At 34.9% G+C, this 22,285-nt stretch overlaps 1 protein-coding gene across 9 annotated transcripts in view; it reads right to left on the minus strand.

Annotated features, from left to right (window-relative positions):
* FER (FER tyrosine kinase) overlaps positions 1-22,285 on the minus strand; it is a 439,678-nt gene that overhangs the window by 301,911 nt on the left and 115,482 nt on the right. For 8 of the 9 annotated variants that reach the window (XR_004299354.1, XR_004299353.1, XM_032403878.1 and 5 more), the window contains one exon: positions 20,221-20,410. Coding sequence is in view for 7 of the 9 variants with exons in the window: in XM_032403878.1 (XP_032259769.1) it covers positions 20,221-20,410 (190 nt within the window). In the remaining 2 variants the exon portion in view is untranslated. Of the gene's footprint in view, positions 1-14,372; positions 15,840-20,220; positions 20,411-22,285 lie in introns of those variants that run through there. The other variant, XM_032403884.1, reaches the window with a different exon arrangement.

Consider the following 22,285-nt stretch of genomic DNA (forward strand, 5'->3'; position numbering starts at 1 on the left):
CCTATGAGATAGGTTCTATTACAAGCCCTAGATTACAGATGAGAAAACAGGCACAGAAAGCTTAAATGACTTGCCCAAGGTTACATGGTCAGTAAGTGGCTAACCTACAATTCAAGTCCAAGCAACTCTGCTCCAGAATTCATGCAATTAACCACTATACTATGTTACCTGGGCTCGGTCCCTGCTCCACCTCACCAAAAGTATTCTGTTGCCAAAAAGTCTCAAAGGATGTATTAGCAACTTATTTTGTTTTTCTGCAATAGGTTGATATACTCAAGAAACAATACATACTGATTCTCAATATTCTTTTGTTGGTCTCATTTTTTTCCCTAGATCATTTTAAACATAACAATTCATATTTTTATACCACAAATTTTTTTTTTTTTTTTTTTTTTATTTGACAGAGAGAGAGACAGCGAGAGAGGGAACACAAGCAGGGGGAGTGGGAAAGAGAGAAGCAGGCTTCCCGCCAAGCAGGGAGCCCGATGTGGGGCTCGATCCCAGGACCCTGAGATCATGACCTGAGCCAAAGGCAGTTGCTTAACCAACTGAGCCACTCAGGCGCCCCACAAATTTATTTTTATTTTCCTATCTTTATCTCTTATTTTCTGTTTGGTCTTATTTATTCTTTCAATATTCATTTAGCATTTACTAAGTACCTGGCATATAAATTCATAGCTCATAAAAACTGCAAAATTTAAATCTGGAAACAATCTTGGAGATAAAACAAAAACTTGGAGATAAAAACAAACTTGGAGATAAAACAAAAACAAAAAAACTAATGTTTACAGTCAAGGAATATAGAATCTAGAGTAGCTAGATTTCTTGCTTCTTAGTCGAGCCCACAGAAAAGCTAATTCAGGTATGTCTCCTATAATCATCTAATACCCATTGGTTTTGCTTTTCAGAACAACAAAATTTTGATGTCATCTAGATACCTCACTAGGCAGTCTTCCAGATCACTTATAAAGATAATAAACACAACATATGTTGTATTAGTGTCCTAGGGCTGCTATAACAAAGTACCACAACCTGAGCAGCTTAAGACAACAGAAATTTATTTTCTCACAGATCTGGAGCTCAGTGTCTGAAATCAAAGTGTCGGCAGGGCCAAAACTTCTAGGGGAGGATCCTTCCTTCTATCTTATAGCTTCTGGTAGCCCCAGGCAATCCTTTGCTTATGATAGCATAACTCCAATCTCTGCCTCTGTCTTCACATGGCTGTATTCCCTGTATGTCAATCTCTCTTCTTATCGGGACACCAATCATATTGGATTACAGCCTACTCCAATGACCTCATCTTAACTATCTTAACTTCATTACATCTAGAGACCCTATTTCCAAATAAGGTCATATTTATAGGTACTGGGTATAAGGATTTTAACATCTCTTTTTGCAGGATACAATTCAACCCATAATGGATGTGATTATTAGTTGCTGAGGCACCTTGATCTTTACGCTTTTCCAGTTAAGTCCATATTTATTGATTCTTACCTTTTTGAGTTCTGATTTTAAACCTTTTCTTGGGTCATGCTAAAAGCGTATTTACCATCCAATGGTGACTTACTATTTAGTAATCTTTGGTAAAGAACACTGTCAAAGTCTTTTCTAAAACCTCAGTTTATACCCTATTATCTTCATAGAAAAGAACTCTGAGAATAATCAGTCAGGCATGATTTCTTCCTTAAAAATATTCTCTTTCACCTAGGAGATTATTTTAATATTTGATGACTCTATTTGTTATTATGGATTCTAAGAGCTGGCCCAGTACTCAAAAAATATTTATGGACTCTCTTCTATGTGCCAAGTACTGCACAAAGCTAAGGAAATAGCAGTAAACAAAATGAAAATAACTGTCTTCTTGGAGCTAGTTTGGGAAGCTGGCAGGGATTATAGGAAAAGAAAACAGATACTAAAAACATATACACATAAATAAATACATGATTAAATGAGTTACCACATATAAATACACATATTAAAGTATCTAATGCATAGAAATGCTTAGAAGAACCCTACTACATAGTAAATGTTAGCCAACAAAATAATAGGAGGAGGAGGAGGAGCCGTAAAGACACTAGCAGTAAGTGCTAGGTAAGAAGTGAAAAGGGACAACAGGATACATAATGAAAGCAGGGGTACACAGATAATAAGAGAGCCCGTTATAGCTAGAGGAATCAGAGACACCTCAAAGGAATGATATTTGAGCTGAAGTGATGGAAAGAAGGCGGTCAGTCATATGAAAAACTGGTAAAAGAATACTGAAGAGAGGAAACAGAAAGGCCTTGAGATGAGAAGAAGCTTGGCAAGTCAGGGGCAATCTGATCAGAAAGGCTAGAGTATGGGAGAAGAGGAGGGAGGCTTCACTGGGAGGAGACAGGCAGGGACAAGATCATGTAGTTTAGGCTGCAGTAAGAAACTTGAAATTCTATGTTAATTACATAGAGATGCCATGGGAGGGTCGTTAGCAGGAGTCAGATAAGATCCCATTGAGATCACTCCAGTTACCGTACAGAAAATAAAATGTAGGAAGGGCAAGGTAGCAAGCAGATAGTATGACTGAAGTAGTCCAGGCTACAGTTATGGTGTCTTTTATTAGAATGATCACAGTGGAGATGCTGACACGAGGTGGGATGTGGTTACATTTTGGAGGTGGCATCAAGAGAACTTGCTGATGGAGTGGAGGGGAGATTTGAGAAAAAGTGAACACAGAGGTATTTCCCAAGATTTTGGCTTGAGTAGCTGATTACAGGTGATACCATTTACTAAGAAGTGGAAAACTGTGAGAGTGGCAGATTTGAGACTTTTGACAAGTTAAATTTGAGATTATCAGTCCAATTACTGAATGAAATGATCAAATTCTAAGCCAGCCTGTATATATGGAGTTTACTTTAGTGTCTTAGTCATGCACATGAACTGTCATTATGATATAACAAAGAACGCATTATGATACCAATAAGTAAGCATTATTTTTACATATTTAAGAACTATGATGCAGGGTGATGACTTTTGGTAGGCATGTTAAAAATAGAAAAAAATTCACATATAAATTTCAAAACTGTATGCAGTTAGTTTTATTTTTAAAATATAAGGTAAAAAATATCCTAATTTCAGAAATGTGGTTTCTCTGACACTGAGCTCCACCTGCTGGCAATTTCTTATCTTTAGGTCTGGTAATGTCTTATCTTGATGTATTATATTATGAAAAAGAATTAAACTATACTAAAGTGAAATATAGCCTCCAGCCTAAGTATACTGAAAAACCATACTTAGGAGATATCATGGTAACTTTTTCTTTCTTTATAGCTACCGTTTATTGGGTTTAGTTACATGCCAGGCACTGGGCTAATTTTTACAAACATCACCTCATTAATTTCCAAAATAATTCTGTGAGGTTTCTATGACCTGGCACATTTTACCAAGAATGAAATTGAGCTCAGAGAGGTAGTGCAACTTTGCCTACAATGTCAGAAAATTTTGAGTTTGAATCTGCTACTCTGATTCTGATCAAATTCCTTAACCTCTTCAAGGTTCAATATTCTCATATGAAAGGTAGGAATACCACCTTCCCTGCAGGATTATGTGCCAGTAATAATATTTTATGTCTAGGATGCAGTCAGTCCCTTTCTTTTAGTAATTTTCCTTAAATGACATATTTAGAGGCAAATGTTAATGACCCAAATCAAGTGTCTTTCAAAGAATGATCTTTTGGGAAATTTTAAATTTTGAATTACAACAGATTTTTAAAATTTTTTAAATTTTAAATTTTGTTTAGAAAACTACTCCATCCAGGGGCACATGGGTGGCTCAGCTGGTTAAGCAGCCAACTCTTGATTTCAGCTCAGGTCATGATCTCAGGATCCTGGGGTCAAGCCCCGTGTCCGGCTCCATGCTCAGGGGGAGGTCCGCCTAAGGATTCTCTCTCTCCCTCACCGTCTTCCTCTCCCCCATCTCGTGCTCATGAGCACGCATTCTCTCTCTCTCAAATAGATGCATAAATCTTAAAAAAAAAAAAGAACTACTCCCTCCAAAATGGAACACGATTCATACAATAGTTGGATTTACAGCACTCGTTAACCATTTATCTGTACAATCTATACAACGAGTGACCACACCTAAACCCAACAAAAAAAAATCTACAAACTGAAATTAAGAACAACAGGTAGAAAACTGAGTACAGTACATCATAGAAATTGCAAGCAAAAGTTGAAGTTTAACACCAACAACTTCTCTTTAATCATCAATAATAGTTTTTAAAATCATAACAAGGAAGAAGTTTTGAATGGGCAGTTATGCTTTCACACACATATGCAAGTTATTTTAATATATAAAATATTTCCAATAATTTTCATAGAAAAAACAGGCCTTCAATTTTTTTAAAAAATCAGCAAATAAATTCACTAATAAATTCTTCTCATGGATCCACCTTCAAACAAGTATAGAATACCTGCAATCGAGAACCCTTCCCAGGGAATATATTTATCCACTGTATATCCAAACTGAAGCTAAGAAAAAGAGTACTAAGAGAAGTTAAAAGCATATGCTATTCTAAGCCTAGATTATATTCTTCGATAAAACCAGTTTATAGACAGCTGCATTCTCAGACCCCCTCAGAACTGATTTTGGTGTTATGGTCTCCACTCCACTGAGGGATTCTAGATTCTGCAAGAGATGGCCTTATCAATCTCCTTCCTGCACTAACTGTAGTGATATTGTCAAGGGCACTGTCACCGCAGAAGTCAGGGTTAAAGCCTCCAGTAAGAAATTCTATTAGAGCTAAATGCAATGAAAAGCTTTGCTTCCCCTGCAATGTGACATGCTTTCTTTTATTTAATAGTTAAGTGTTATATGACTTTATCTCCTTTTTCATTTTGGCCTTTGGGAAGCTTAGAGACAAAATAACAGCTCTAGTGTAGTAACTATACATGCCATGATCTATATAGTTTTCCCCCAGTCTTGATAACCTGTTACAACCCAGTTTTTCCTGGTCCTGATTTTAGTTTCTTTTCTATTTTGCTGAAACTTATTAGCATTAGCTACCTCAAATACTCAGGGGACTAAGACAGAAAATGAATGAATGAGTGAATGAACACAAGCATATAAACAAGAATATATAAATCTATATAAAAAGCCTTGCAACATGCATTTTACACATTGCCAGAGCTAACAGACTTTTCTCCTAACAATTTAAGACAAAAAGCCTGATTACCTATAGTGATTACCTATATATGATGACATCATGTCCCCTGCCATCTTCAGTCCCCTAGACATGGTCATTATACTGGGCTGCCTTTCTTAGAAATGATACAGCTGAACCTTAAAGCATCAGCATTTTTTCACTTCCTGCCGGTCAGATGAAGGATTCTAAGGAAAGCTGGAGGACACAGGAAGATTCCCTTGCGTTCTTTGGTTTTTATCATTTGAGTCCCAAATCACATTGTATAGCTGCTAAGCAAGAGGTTAAAGCTGTCCCTGACTTTGACTTCGGGAGATGGCAAAGAGGCAACATCCCTAAAGATCACCCGAGAAGCCTATCAGAAATGACAGACAGAAGTTAAATTGAGCTTTCAAATTCCTAGGGAGAGTAAAAGACCAGTGTGTTCCTCAGTATGTCTACTCCATGTTGGTTTTACTTCTCATATACCAAGTATCTTAAGTATCTGCACAATTTACTGCATCACCTTAAAAGCGTGGTATATCTTTCAAAATAAAAATAGTTATGATTTCATTCCCTAGCACTATTTTTGAAATTATAATAAGGAACCACCAAATTAAAATGAGACCTCTAAACTGTATGCTCTCATAAGATGCTAGGAAGTGCATAGGTATTAACTTCTCTTGGTGAGTTAAAGAGCTAGTGAAAATTCAGATTCAACATGTTTGTAGAGCATATCTACACCATTAGATAGTCTCTGAAATTTAAAAAAAAAAAAGAAACCCCATGGATTTTCATTATTATCAAAAGAGGCTGGCAAAGAGCCTTTCTAATTTAAACACATTTTTAATAAACTAAGACAATTATACAAATAAAAGATGACATGAAATATTCATTGTATCATACTAAAAAACACTACCTGATCAAAATGTAGAATCCCATGTTCAATTAATTTTTATTAGTTTTAAGTTCCAAAATTAAATCCTTGAAAACATGATCAAATATGATATGAAATTGATTATGGTTACAGAAAAAATCCATATAATTCTATTATGCACAAAGGGTGGAAAAAAAGGAATCTCAGTAAGAGTTTTCATGGTGATTTGAATTTCATCTATGTCATCTAATCATGAGTGAACATGATAGAGTTATCTAGCAATTTTCTTTTCTAATAATACACCTGCACTGGAGACTAGTAAATGGCAAAGACTATGAATATCTTATAAGTAATAAAACTGAAAAAAGCTCACTATATCAAAAAATACAGATACCTGTAATAATTAAACACTGCTAACATAAGCTCTATCTAAATAACAGTGACATAATTAATAGCAAGTTGAAGTTACTGTCTGTATAATGAAAGTGTATACTCATCCATACCTCCTACCCTCAAATGCTATAATAAATTATGATATTTCAGGATTTCTGTTTGGAGGGACTACATTATTAAATATCAAAATGCTCCACTTTAATATTTTCTTATTAAATACCACCCAAAAGGGCGCCTGGGTGGCTCAGATGGTTAAGCGTCTGCCTTCGGCTCAGGTCATGATCTCAGGGTCCTGGGATCGAGTCCCGCATCGGGCTCCCTGCTCCTTGGGAGCCTGCTTCTCCCTCTGCTTCTCTCTCTCTTGTCTCTAATGAATAAATAAATAAAATCTTTAAAAAAAATAAAAAATAAATAAATAAATACCACCCAAAAACCATTTGGTAGTCAATAATTTCATGTTAATCAAATAACTACACAGAAACAAATTTTCTTAAAATGTTATAATTTGGGGGGCACCTGGGTGGCTCAGTCAGTTAAGCATCTGCCTTCAGCTCAGGTCATGATTCCAGGGTCCTGGGATCGAGCCCCAAGTCAGGCTCCCTGCTCAGCAGGTAGTCTGCTGCTCTCTCTCTCTCAAATAAATAAAATTTTTTTTTTTTAAAGATTTTATTTATTTATTTGACAGAGAGAGACACACAGAGAGAGGGAACACAAGCAGGGGGAGTGGGAGAGGGAGAAGCAGGCTCCCAGCAGAGCAGGGAGCCCGATGCGGGGCTCGATCCCAAGACCCTGGGATCATGACCTGAGCTGAAGGCAGACGCTTAACGACTGAGCCACCCAGGTGCCCATAAATAAAATTTTTTTAAAAAAAATTATAATTTGTCTCTTGACCTAAAACTTGAAAATACGAGAATGAATTTTACTAAGTATCTGAACCACAAACTGTATCCCTTGATAGGTACTACTGAACTATTTAAAGCAAAAATTTTGACACCCCTAAGTTAGCTAGGTTCAATAATATTTTTATTTTATTTTAAATTCATGTGTTCTCCTCTGCCATCTCCTTTTTCCTAGCCCCTTTCTCTTTCGACTATGACCTACCTCTTATTTCTGTATTTTCTGTTGTCTCTCCTGTTCTTTATTGTTCATCTTCTTCACCTGTATGTATCTTTTTCCCCTCATTTGTTTCTGTTGTTCCTGTTCTCCTCTCACCAGATCTCTCTTTTTTCCTTTCTTGATTCTTCCTTAACAGACTTAGAGACAAAGGATGGGGAGAAAGAAAGTTCCCTCCAAAAGCAAATTTTAATTAGAAGAGCCTGATTTATCCCCTAGTCAAAACCACAAAACACCTTTGTGGGATAAGAACAATGTTCTGGCTCCACGAAGACTGTATCTAATTGGAAAAAAGAAAAGAAAAAGGAACACAAACCATTTAAACTGGCAGAGTTTCAGTAGTTTCTGACTATTTGGAACACCTAAGATTCTACTGACTCTTAGATTAATGAAACATCTCAAAAAACAACTAAAGCTTTTCTTACCAACTGGATCCCATTTGACTCTGCCTGACCTTCTACCTCTACCAGTCCAGTTCTGGGTCCTTTGGCCACTGGAACCTACCACCCTTTATAATCTATACCCTACTTTACTTCAATTACCTCCCAAATGACCTGCCTACCCCACATCTCCTTGCACTTGCTGAGCCCATTGGTGTCCCCCTGTCGCCCTCGCCCATTCCTGGCCATACTACAGAAGTCAATTCTCCTTTCCCAAATTTCAAGACCTTTTCCTTACCCTTCTCCTCTATTCGTTTTTCCACATACTTCTCTCAATCAAAATTTCTTCTGAAAAGGGAAGAGCCAGGTTTAGGCAAAATTGTGAAATAGACTCAATTCATCTTCATCAATTTCTAACTTTGCTTTCCAACACCACACCCGCTCAGGAGGCTGCCGATCTGTGTTAGAATTGCCAAGCTTGCACTACTTACTCTTAGAGTGACTTGTACTTTCTTCAGCTCTCCTAAGCCCCTGATTGGAGGTACCTATTAATATCTCACAAAGCTTAATATGTTACTTCCCAAGAGGCACTCAGAATTTAAAAGAACTGTTTAAGGCAACATCCTTTGCGCAATAGTCCTCAAACTTTTTTCAACCCAAGAGACCTGAAAGACACTACACTTTCTCAGCAAACGTTATAGTTAACCATGGCTTGTTAAGAAAAGAGAAAGAAAGGGAGGGAGGTATAAAGTCCAAGAAAAAAATATCATTATATGGGAAGGGAATGGGTGACAGACAGATAAAAGGATGGTCTGTGTAATTTAAAAAGCACCCCCCCTCTGAAAAGACCGCCATAAGCAGCCCAACATACAGATAAAAGCTAACACACACATACAGAGTTGAGCATGCTTTCATACTGATCCCATGCTAAATTAGAATGAATTTTTTCTGAAAATTTTAGGTGGAGTACAAGATGCATAAAGGAGGGTATAAATATCAAAAGTATACAGTTTATGAACTTTTCACAGATTGAAAAGACTCCTGTAACCAGAACATATATGAAAAACAAGTCATGTTTGTACTCCAGAAGTCTGCTGTGTGCCATTTAGTCACTACCCCCAACCCAAGGTGTAACCACTGTCAAGGGTAACCACTATCCTACCTTCTAATATCATTGATTAGCTTGGCCTCTTTTTGAATTCCATATAAATGGAATCACAAAATATGTAATGTCTGGTATCTTTCACTCAACATTATGTTTGTAAGATTCATCCATACTGCTGTATGTAGTTATAATATGTTCATTCTCATTACTACAGAATATTCCAACTGGTAAATATTCTATAATTTATCTATTCTACTGTTGACATTTGGCAGTTTTCAGTTTGGGGCTAATGTAGTGTGCTCCTGTGAATATTCTTGTACATGTCTTTTGGGGAGTATATGTATTCATTTCTATTGAATCTATGCCCAGGAGTGGAGGTACTGGGATAAAGGATGTGCACATGTCTGTCTTTAGTAGGTAGTGCCAAACAGTTTTCCAAAGTGGTCGTATCACTACACTAAGTATCTGAACCACTAAGATATTTTTGAGAACCAAGTGCATCCTGGCCCTGCTTAAATGGCACAAAATACTAAATTTTTTACTTTGTCTATCTAGAAGTGATAAATATTCTAGTTGAGGCTATTTCTCTGCATTCTTTCCTTCCCATCAGTGTTATAAAGACTTTATTACTTTCTAAAACATATTCAGGAATAATCTGCCCCTCTACATTAACTGAGTAGGTGTTTGGTTTGGTTTGGTGCTTATATACCAGAATAAGTAGAGACAGAGCCCACCTTTTACTAAATACTGGAATCTAACCACTGATGGTTTCATTTTGCAACATCAGGCATATTGAAGAGAAGTTTATTGAGCTTCTCTCTTTGCCAGGTACTGTGTTAAACAACAGCATCTCTATATTATTATAAGAGAAAATAATTTTAAGAGATGAGGTATTTATAATAACAGCATAAATGAAGCCAGGGCATTTTCACTCTCAATGCTATAATCTACTGGCCTCTCAGACACTCGCCTTCATTTACTGAGGTCTTTCCAAGTGCCTTATGATTTAAAAAACTATAGGAGAAATGGAAAAATTGTATTCATTTATAAATAGAAAATTTTCACAGTTTTTAAGATTTATTTATTTTGAAGGAGAGAGTGCACACCTGTGAGTGAGTGGGGAGAAGGGTAGAGGGAGAGAATCCTTCAAACAGACTCCCTGCTGAGCACGGAGCCTGAGATGGGGCTCCCTCATCCCACCACCCAGATCATGACATAAGCTGAAATCAAGAGTGAGATGCTCAACTGACTAAGCCACCAAGGCACCTCAGAAATTTTTAGCAATTTTATTACTCACAATTATTATGACAAATTAGCCATGTAACTAAATATCTTTTTTCTCCAGGTAATTAAATTTTCTTGTCTTCTCAAACAAAGTATCTGCATTAACCTACATTATAATAGTCCGAAATCTGTTACTGTTTTTTTAATTTTTAATTAACATAGAATGAATGCCAGTTGATAGTGTGTCCACCAGTTAACAGTTAATCTGGGGGGAAATACATAGGAAGAAAATCTAGTGTGTGAATAATAATGAAATTGTTGATAAATTTAAATGTTTTATTACATTTAACCTTTTTGTGTGTGAACTTGCATAACTCAACTTCTCTGCTTTCATTTTTCATCTTTATCTTGACTGGTATTCCAGGATTCCCAATTTCCTTGGAAATGTACATTTAGGAGTCACCATTTGTTGTTTAAAGAACGACAGAAAGGGGGAAAAAAGCCCACAGACACTTGATTACAAAGAAAGGATTGAAAACCAAGGGCTGAGGGCTAAAGCCTGAGGAATGTTAATGGTCGATTTCATCATAGCACTTAACTCTGATGTTTTCTTGTTAATCAGTTGTTTATTGCCATTTTCTGCCTGCTAAATGTAGATCTATGAGTGCAGAGACTTAGTCTATTATCCCCAATGTCTCTGAACATGATGCATAATATTCATAGAAGTTGGTTAATTGTGTTTAATAGGCAGAGGAGGGAAGAGGAAATATGGGGACAAAGGTGGAAGAGACAGGAGAGAAAGAGAAATGCTGAAGACAGAGGAAAGAAAAGGAATAAAAACCAAATGCATACTAAGTACCCTCCTAACTTTGTCTGAAGCTCTATAACAAGCCTCTGCCTTTGCATTCATTCATTTAGTCCTGATAATGATCCTATGAGGTGCATATTACTAACCACATTTTACAGATGAAGAAACTGAGGTTGGGGGGAGGGGAGGTAAAAATTCACCTAAAGGCAAATAAACTCAGAATGATTTCACTCAAATTCCCAGTTTTCTCCACCCTGCCCTGCTGCTACAAAGAGAGCCTTTAAATAATACTGAGAGAAAAGGACAAAAGGAGTATGAAGAAAACCAGATTTCAACTGATAAGAGTGAATAGTATTGCATAAATTTGCAAGAAGTTATTTTTAAAAAGTTAATATGAGTATTAAAACTGTTAATTGAATTTTCCATAACTGCAAACTTAAAAGAAAAATGTTATTTCAGGAATGAATAAATAATCATAAAATAGAATGGCATTTAGGGATTTTTTTTCTTTCATCCACATTAAACTATAAAAGAAAACTGGCATTAAAATGTGATTATAAGTGATATTTTTATAAAAATTGCCTGTGCTCAAGTTTAAACACAAACTTCAATGGTGTAGGAGAAGAAAAAAGTGAGCTTCAAGTACTTAAAGTAATAACACTAAAATTTTTCTTCAAAAAATGTAGGTGGTCAACCCTACTAATGTCACCAATATGTAAGTCATAAGTTAGTAACATGAGACTTCATATAAAAAATATTTTGTAATCTATTGTGGACAAAAGACAACAATACTTTCAGATCCCAAACAAGTTTATCATCTAAAAATTAACAGCCTACATTTTTAAAAGAAAAGATTTATGCTTAATGAAAAATAATATCAAGACTAAGGAATAAAGACTAGCAGAGAAATAAGCACACAAATTAAATCATCATTTCTGGGATAATCAAATAATCAAATATCAGCTATTAAAAAGAACAGTGATTTGCTAAGTGGCAAAGACTATTCTAAATGCTTTGAATGTGTAAACTTAACCATTTCTCACAATGAACCCAAGAGTAGATAAAGCTGTAATTCCCATTTTACACATTGGGAAATGAGGGCGGGAAAAGCCCTAACACCACATACTTACTAAGTGGTGGAGCAGGGATACAAACCCAAGCAGCCTGGCTCTGCAGCTGGAGAGCTCTCTATAGTGACGGTTCTATTGCAATCACACAGTAGTCATTATCTCGAAATTTTGTCACCCTGTTAAAATATCACTGCCATCATTCTTTATAAAGTGAGAAATATTTGATAGAAACTAACTTTAACATTTCAACTATTTTTTAAAACCTGAGTGGCATCAATTATAACCTGCCAAAAGATATTTTGAAATTCTGAACCTATTCATTTCCTCTATAATCATTTGCTCAGTGTATATCTAGGTACCGCTAGGCACCTAAATTTTTTGAAATGTTTAACACATGGATACTTTATAAAAGTCAAAATACAGTCAACTTTCCATTAATTATTTTTTTTTAATATTTTATTTATTTATTTGACAGAGAGAGACAGCTAGAGAGGGAACACAAGCAGCGGGAGTGGGAGAGGGAGAGAGAAGCAGGCTCCCTGCTGAGCAGGGAGCCCGATGTGGGGCTTTTAAGATCTACTCTCTTAGCAAATTTCAAATACATACTAGAGTATTACTAACTATAGTCACCATGCTGTACATTATATACCCAGGACTTATGTATTTTGTAACTGGACCTTTTGACCACCTTCACCCATTTGCCCACTTCCCAACCCGGTCTCTGGGAACCACCAATCTGTTCTCTATAACTATGAGCTCATTTTTTTTTTTAAGATTCCACAGATACCATTCTGTATTCGTCTTTCTCTGTCTTACTTATTTCATTTAGCATATAATTCCTCAAGGTCTATCCATGTCATCACAAATGGAAAGATTTCATTCTCTCTTATGAGGAACAATATTCCATTGTATATATATACCACATCTTTATATTTAATCCACTGATGGACACCTAGGTTCTTTCCATATCTTGGCTGTTATAAACAATGCTGCTACGAACATGGGTCTTTTCAGGTTAGTATTTTTGTTTTCTTCAGATGACTACCCAGAAATGGAATTGCTGGATTATATGGTAGTTCTATTTTTAACGTTTTGAGAAACCTCCATGTTGTTTTCCATAGTGGCTGCACCAGTTTGCATTCCCACCAACAGTCCCCAAGGGTTCCCTTTCCTCCACTTCCTCACCAACACTTGTTCTTTCTTGTCTTTGTATAATAGCCATTCTAACAGGCATGAGGTTTTGATTGGCATTTCATTCTGGTTCTTTTGATTGGCATCTCATTCTGGTTTTGACTGGCATTTCCCTGATCATTAGTGATGTTAAGGAATCTTGACTTGAGTCATCTGGAAAAGCCAACAAGGCTTTTGTAACCTAATCATAATCCTCTCTTAACTTCTTTGTTTTATATATTAGAAATTTATAAACTAAATAAACATAAAGCATAACATATAGTTATAAATATACTTCAGGTATCAGATCCTAGGATAATTTAGTAATATTAACAGCTTACAAAGCCACTGAAAGTTCAGCATGATAAAATTCATGCCATAGGAAAGCTAGAAGAAAAATTTAGTAATCTACAAAACTGATATATTAATTCAATATTAATATAATACTTAACATCTATAACACATTGTTATCAGGTTTAAAAACTTTTAAACTATTTTGAGAGTAAAATCTAAACCTATAAAGCTGCACAAAACCTTCTAAAATGTGTCTCACACATAAACTCCTTTTATACACATAGTAGTATTATAAGGATTTTACCAAAGCTGTCTTTATAATAACAAAAGGCTGAAAACCACATAAATATGTCACTCCTTTGCTCAGAATCTTCAGTGGTTTCTAATTTCTCTAACAGTTAGCATCAAAGTCTTAACAATAATCTGCCTGACTGTATGATCTAAATGCCTATTACTTCTCTGACCCCATCTCTTACTTATTCTCTCTCACTCTCTTCTGGAATATTCTCATTTCAAGCAGTCTCAACATTTGCTCCCTTAGTTCTTTCAGATCTCTGTATAAATGCCACTTTATCAGTGAAGACTTACTTGACAACCCTATGTATAAAAACACCTCCCATCACCCTTTTTCTTCCATCTTGATTTATTTTTCTCCAAAGAACTTACCACCACTTGACATATATATAACTGTATGTTTAATATTTAATATATTTACCATTTAACATATATATTTAACTGTTTGTCTGTCTGTACCCACACAGAGTGAAAGGTCCAGGAGAAAAGAAAAAATTATGTTTATTTTGTGCACTACTACATCCCCCAAATCTAAAATGATACCATGACACCTGACAATAAATATTTGTTCACTGAACAAATGGGACAAAAAGGAAGTAACTGTATATGCATTATAATGAAATTATACCTAAAACATATTAAGTTAAAAAGTAAGGTACAGAACAATATTGTTGTATGCACTACCATTTGTGTAAGACCAGGAGGCATATAATGAACATTTATGTTTTTATCTGCATACAATGCTTCTGGAAGGTTACCTCTGAGGTAGGAAATGGGGAGACTAAGAAAGGGACACGTAGACTCCGGTATTTGTACATGTACTACCTATCCAGAGAAATTAATTAAGGTTTTGCCTTTACAAATAAGAAATACATAAGATAATCCTGCAGAAAAATCGACAATCTATACTTAATTCAATGAGTACTAATTAATTTACATGGGAACTAAGGGGTATTATTAGAAAAAACGGAAATGAAATCTTACGTGTTTCAATAATATATCACACACATTATCTCATGTCAGAGTCATAAAAATCCTGTCAGGCAAGGTGGATATATATTCATTCCTTCTTTCTACAGAAAGGAAAACTCAGAAAGGTTAAGGAACCTGACTATGATTACAAAGCAGAGGCAAAACTCAATTCCAGCGTCCCGATTTTTTGTCTGGTACTTTTCTCAATGTACTTGATGAGCAAGGCTTCAAATTAACATTGATCTTATGTATTGAAAGAAAGAAAGTGTACCTGAAGATGGAAAGAGATAAAGCTTCAATGATGTGTCAATGTCAATTGATATCAGTCCATTTTAGAGTTCAACTATAAAATTGAAAATCCATCAGACACTTTTATAAAATGGACTACTACTGAGTCATAATGACAGACAATAGTCAACAAACCAGATATTTTGTTGGTTGCAAATACAACAAAACAGGATTTTATTGATAGTGCTGTTCAACTAAGCAGAACTTACTCAATAAGATTTTCAAAGATAAATATATGTTGCACATTAATCTAGCAAAAGAGTTTAAAAATGTGCAATTTCAGAAACATCAAAGTAAAGGCAATTATCTTACAGAATAGCTAACCATATTTAAAAAGTAAGAACTCATTATAAAGAGCCATCAATTCTAGATATATCTGATGTAGAAGAAAGATTCTTTCAACAAAAATTATTATACTTGGTGCTCAGCACATGCTATTATAAAGTAAAACAACTAGATTACTCTGGAGTGAAAAAGAAGTCCAATTCAACAGATACTGATTGAAAACTTATCTTCTTACAACTAGACAACTATAAACAAACATGAAGGAAAGTGATGCTAATTAATTTCAAAAATAGGAAAATCAATGTTACTCAGGGATTAGAAAATTCTGGTATTTCCATCATTATCCAAGGACAGCCAACAAAGAGTGCATCTTCCTAATAAGCTCCAAAAGGCAGGTTCTTCTGCCCTGCAGAGCTAGAATTAAAGAATAAAATAAAATAATCCTTGGGTTTATAGAACATTTAAACAACTCAAAATGCCTTCAAAATTATCAGCACATTTAATCTGCAAACAACCCAATCTGATAAGAAAGATTCATCTTCTAATTCAGTATTTCCCAAAGTATGTTCCATTGCACTGTGGTCCCTTCAAGACACTCTTTGAAAAGGAATTGGATCAATATTTTCAGAGACACTGCATTCCATGCGATATTTCCCCTCCTAGGCATTGGATATGAAAAGTTTAGAAAATTCCAGCAGTCAGTACAAAGGTTTCTTTTGTCTTAACCCAGCATGTCCCAGATTCTGGAACTCATTTCTCCTCAGAACACTTTGAGGACACCAAATTCTTTTGATTTTCTACTAGCTCACTGGTCACTCCTTAGTCTCCTACTAGATCCTCCTCTTCTAGACCACCTAACTTGAAGTTCCCCAGAGTTCAGTCCTTGTTTCTCTTTTCCTCTCTATCCTCTCTCACTTGGTGGCCACCTATAGTCAAATGATTTGAAATACCATCTGATACCTACGACTCAAATTTCTATCTCCAGTCCAAATCATACTCCTGAACTCGTGGCCCAAATACCAAATTTTGACAAAGACTTATTTTTTTAGAAAGACAAACTGAAGTCTTGCTCTTTCTTTTCAAAGCTGCTCTACATATAATCTTTCCACTCAAAACGATTTCATTCCTCTAGTTCTCCTGCTAAAAATGTTAAAATCATCCTTGACTATTCTCTCTCATACCTCACATTTAATCCATAGGAAATCTCCTGTGGTCAACCTTCAAAATATATCCAGAAGCAAAACACTTCTTGCTACTTCCCCTGCTATGACCATCCTTGCTCAAACTGTAATCTTCCATAATGTGGGTTATTGCAATAATCTCATTCTTCCATCCTTGTTCCCCTTAAGTAATTCTCCACATAGTTGCTACAGTAATCCATTTAAATAAAAAGTCAAAGCATATCATTCCTCTGTTACTACTCTCCAACCCAGTGGCTCCCCACTTTACTCAGAGAAAAGCCATAATCCTTAATTATGGTCCACAAAGACCCAAGATCTGTTCTCTAATACTTCTCCAATCTCATTTCCTATAGTCTCATCTTCCCCTCTACTCAGACTTCCTTAACCACACCTTGATTAGTCCAACATGCTCCTGCACTATAGCCTCTGCAACAGGTGCACCCTCTAACTGAAATGCTCTTTCCCCAGAAATTAAGGGATTTAGTAGCTCCTTGTTACCAGTCTTTGTTCAAATGTCAACTTCCCAATGATGCTTATCCTGGCTTGGATTTAAATTGTGTCCCAGCCTCTAGACACCCAACCCTCCCTCTACCCTGCTCTGATTCTATTCCTTGGCATTTACCATCTTCTAATATAATATATAATTTACTACTTTTTTATTAATTGCCACTCATCACAGATTGTAATCTCTGAGAGGTTTTTTTTTTATTAGTTTTATTCACTGACATATCTCAATCATCTAGAAATGTGCTTGACACATAGTAGGTGCTCAATAAATATTTCTTGAATGAATAAGTGAAACATACTTATGCCCAGACAATAGAGAATTACTGTGTAATTTTTAATATTCATCATTTTCTCCTTGATATTTTGACCAAAATTAGACGTAGGTTTAAAAAACGCAACATTAGGAGGATGACTTCTCCTGACAGAGATGATTATATTATCTGCCTCCACAATTTTTTTTTAGATTTCTATAAATTAATAGATGGCCTTTCATTCTTACTGAATTATATAGCCAAAATAAACATCAATGCATCTAAGAACCTGACTATACAACCCTAACTCTGATTACACATTTGAATCACCTTAAAATTTTTATAAGAACATAATAAAATAAAATTAAAAAAAAAAAAAAGAATCTATGGCCCATCTTAGTGATACAGTTCCTTAAGGCACTCTTCCACAAAAGCATTCACCACTGAAGAGTAAGAGTGCTGATTAACACTGCCATTAATTAGGATCACAGAAAATAGTTAACTGTTTCTCTTATTCTTAAATAATATTTAGGTCAAGCTTTCATGATTTTCAATGATATCATAATTTAATTTTTAGTTCTTCCAATTCTGACACATTCAACTAAATTTTCCTTGTAGAAATTTTTTAGACACTTATAAGGATGGAATTTATAAAAAAGAAATACCAATGGAACTACTTAAGTTAATTTCAGGCTTTTCTTGTAATGCTATTCATAAAACAATGCTTAAATAGTCATTTGGGAAAAAACTATTTAAAGCTTTAATATTTTTACTGATTTTTAATAAATTAAAAAGTAATATTCTTATTAATTGAAAAGACTGAATTAGGCAAAAATTTCACTGATATATGTGAGAGTATTGTAAGTTTTAAAAACACTGTATGGCAAGTATTTTTACTTGTTTTATAAAACATACTGTAAAATCTCATTAATTGACATCAATTTGGGGAATGCCCTATTGATTGATAAAATGCTATTTTATTACTTTAAACTACATATATTATGGCATTCCATTGTAAATTCCTTAAAGACTTACTAAAGGCATTGCCTCAATGAATACATAAGATATATTTATAATTAACATTTCAACTATTTAAAATAAATTGAATAAAATGAAGTATGTGACATCACTCTAAAAATTTCCAAAGTGTTATTCACCATCATGTAATAATGGGTACAAGAGAAAGTCTAAAAGTGCCTGAAAGCAGTCTGTTCTCATAAGCTGTACTATACAATCTCTCTGAAACATTATTTATTCATTTGTTGAAAAAGTTTTTCTTCAATGATTATGAAAGATAAAACTGCAAATGATCACAAGTTTTTAATGAAATAAGAACTGATGAACTGTTATATTTTAACTTTCAAATTCTAGTTTTTAGTCATAGTTACCAAATGAGGATATGCTGTCATCTAGTGACTTGAGTATCTTGTTTTGTCGTAATAATAATGACAATAGGGGTCATCTGCACACAAAATTAATTAAAATAAACTAGACAGCCAGTTCTAAAACTGTCTGCCACTGAATCAAGCTATGAAGTAACCAATTCCACACCCACATGGAGACAAGGAAGTATTATAAACTACACTCGGGGTACAAAAGATTTACTAGCTAAAGTTTTTAAAACCCAAGTAAAAGAATAAACTTCAGAATTCCTCTGAAAAAATGCATATACCAGATAGTTATCAAGAATCAAGAAAGGGCCCATGGTACATATAGGAAAATCCTTATTATCTGGTAGGACAGAAAAGGAGTAATTTAAATCCTTCATATTCATTTCCACATTTATCACATTTTCAAATACTGCCTTTTTTTCCTATGGAGACATCTGAATACGTTTAACAATCAAATTGTACTATTTAGAACCACATAAACTAAAAATGACTAAAATATCAGCTATAGCATCATTAACTATGATAGTTCTATTTATGGACTACATTCAGCTACTCACAGAAAAAGCCAAGGACAGAGCTCGGGCTTTTTTAACCTTGGCACTACTGATATCTTGGGTAGAATACTTTTTTGTTGGGAGTGTGAAGGCAGGGGCTGTCCTGTGCATTATAGGATGCTTAGAAGCATCAGTGGCTCAGTGGCCTCTACCCATCAGATACTACTATAGTACCCACCAACTGTAACAACCAAAAATATCTGGAGATATTGCCAGATGTCCCCTGGAGGGCAAAACTGCCGCCTTGGTGAGAACCACCAACTTAAGATGGAAGGAAGGAAGGAAAAAGGGAAAGAAGGGAGGGGGAAGGAGAAAGGGTAGGGAAAGGGAAGGGGAAGTATTTATACTAGGCATTCTTAAACAGCTAATGAAACTATATAAAATGAAGTTGAATTTCTAGTTGGTGAATTTGAATGTGTTTATTATAGTTTAAGAATATTCATAAGAAAAAATCTATTTTTAAACAAAATCAAATGTTTGTAATATCAAACAATGAACACATCATCAATCTCAGGTAAGTAAGATTCTACTGTTCTTAAGAAGAAAATAATAATAAATACCTTTCTCCTTATTTCTTACTTCTATCTTAAGATTAACACCCTACCTTCCTGCTGTCTCCCAGCAATAAAAATATTGCAGTCTTTCATTCAATTTTGAAAGCAAGAGAAGAGCTTTTTCCTCTGACTCTACAGAGGAAAGACTCTTCACTCAGGAACCAGGTGGTTCCTGAAGTGTTCTCCAGGTGACCTGAGGTGACTGACAAGTCTACTTTGCATTTACAGACAAGTTTAATAGGACCTGCATATTAACAAGAGTAATAATTTGTCATAGCAAAAGAATTAATTTTTGTTTTCACTTATTATCTAGATACTACTCTTTTAAGTTTCTCTTTTGATTACTTTTTGGCTTACCATAGATGTAACTGATCGTGCATCTTCTTCATAATTTACTACTGGAGGTGGCTCTTTCCCATCATTTTCTTGTACTTTTTCCTCTAGTAATTCTTTCTGTGCTATAAACTTTGCCTCTGTGCATCTCAGCTGCTGGACTGACTGTTTCAGCTCTTCAAGTGTCTGTTTTTGACTTAGCAGAAGCACAATACTGAAAGAGAACATATTAAACATAAATTATTTCAACTTCTTTAAGAAATAAGATTTTAAAGGAAACTACATAGGTATATTATGCTTCTATTTCATTTTCATCTTTGTAACAGTTCTTCAGAATCATTAGAATTGTAAAACTAAATAGCTTTCAAGTCATCACAAAAGTTACTAAATGTTAGCATTAACAAAATGGAAGGGAAAAAAAAAATGGAAGAAAATACTTGGAAGCAAAAACCAAATTCAGGATGCTTTCAAATATAGTATAATCTATGGCATTCATTTTATTCTACAGCTAAGCCATCTACCTCACAGAGTACAGACACTTAGACTGAGAAGTGTGGAACCTAAAATGAAGTAATACGACTGAAGCAGAATCTCAATTTATTTCAAATCTCAAATGGAATATAGTTGAAGTCAGATTTGTGCCTCGGGAAAGATAAATCAAATCAAGGTGACAACCTGGGACAAAGCTGTGTTTATATTACAAGGGGTATGTTTTTAGAGTTGGTGAAAACTGTTCTAAGGACTGAGGCCTGAGCTGTCATTGAGGAAATGAGCACAACACAAGTCCCCAGATCTTTCCAATACCACCACTACAAAGATAATTGACTTCATGTTTTCTTCTTTAGAGAACTACATAGGCCACACGTCGCCTTATTGTGACCTTTTATCCCTTGAAATCTGCCCTAAAGGGAATTTCAAACTAATTCAACCACATTAAAGCTACAAGAAAACAGGTAGTGGTGGCAAGGAATACCTTCTGGAAACACTTCATACATGGTATATTAATATATTAAAGAACTGTGCCATGTACCACTGAAAATAGGTTATTAATATGTAAGCAACAATAGACTGTCAATAGGGGAAAACTTCAAAACTGGAGAATAAGATCAGAAAATGTTACCTCCTTAAATTGGAACTTACACGGATTAATATTAATGGAATAAGTAATCATAGGCAGAAGGAATGCCCACTAAGAGAGACTTGTTTATAAATATGATGCTGATCAATATTTTGAAAACTCAATTCCAATCAAATTGAGCAGGGTACAACTTCAGTGAATGAAAGCTATAATCTCCTCACTATACTGCAATGAGTTTCAGGTGAGTATCCTAACAAAAAGAGAACTCAGGTAGAGAACTGAGTGAAATTTGGGAAAAATAGAACTAATGAGTAAGATTATTTTTACCAGAAACCTAGCAATGTTCAAAAGACAAACCCCTCTAACCAGTGGAGTTCACAGCAAAAGTAATGAAGAAGGATATACCAAACTGTCAGAGCTCATTAACACTCCCCAAGTAAAATCATCATGGCATAACGGAAAGAGTGTAATTATACTGAATGAGAACAGATTCAACTTAATGACTTAATCATGTTGTTTTTCTCATCTTCAGTTTTAGCACTGGAAAAATTGATAATATACCAAATTGTCAGGGTTGTTCTGAATACAATGAGATAATACTTGAAAAACTGTTAGCACGATACCTACCATAAAGTAAGAATTCAGTAGATAGCAATGATCATTTATATCACCATCACTCAACAATCTGTGACCTGTGTTCTAAATCCACACAGATTTCCTGATAAATTCATGCTGGTTTGCATAGTAGATAGTGAGCCTTTTTTCGTAATAAATTGGTTACGTATTTTTTCTCTGTGAATCTCTTCAGAGAAAGTTGATTTTTAAAACAACTGCTTTTGTGACCATAAATTCATGAGGACTGGGTTCTAGAAAAGATTACACCCATATGAACCTAAAGCTTCTTGAGGGTTCCTTCTTTGCACCTCCTAGCTACCAAAAGAATCACATAACAAGAGGATAAGGAACAACTTAAAATGTACAAGATATGATGGTAAAAACACATATTCATGT

The sequence above is a fragment of the Phoca vitulina genome, unplaced genomic scaffold, assembly GCF_004348235.1.
Source record: "Phoca vitulina isolate PV1807 unplaced genomic scaffold, GSC_HSeal_1.0 scaffold6, whole genome shotgun sequence".
In the NCBI taxonomy this organism is placed as follows: domain Eukaryota; kingdom Metazoa; phylum Chordata; class Mammalia; order Carnivora; family Phocidae; genus Phoca; species Phoca vitulina.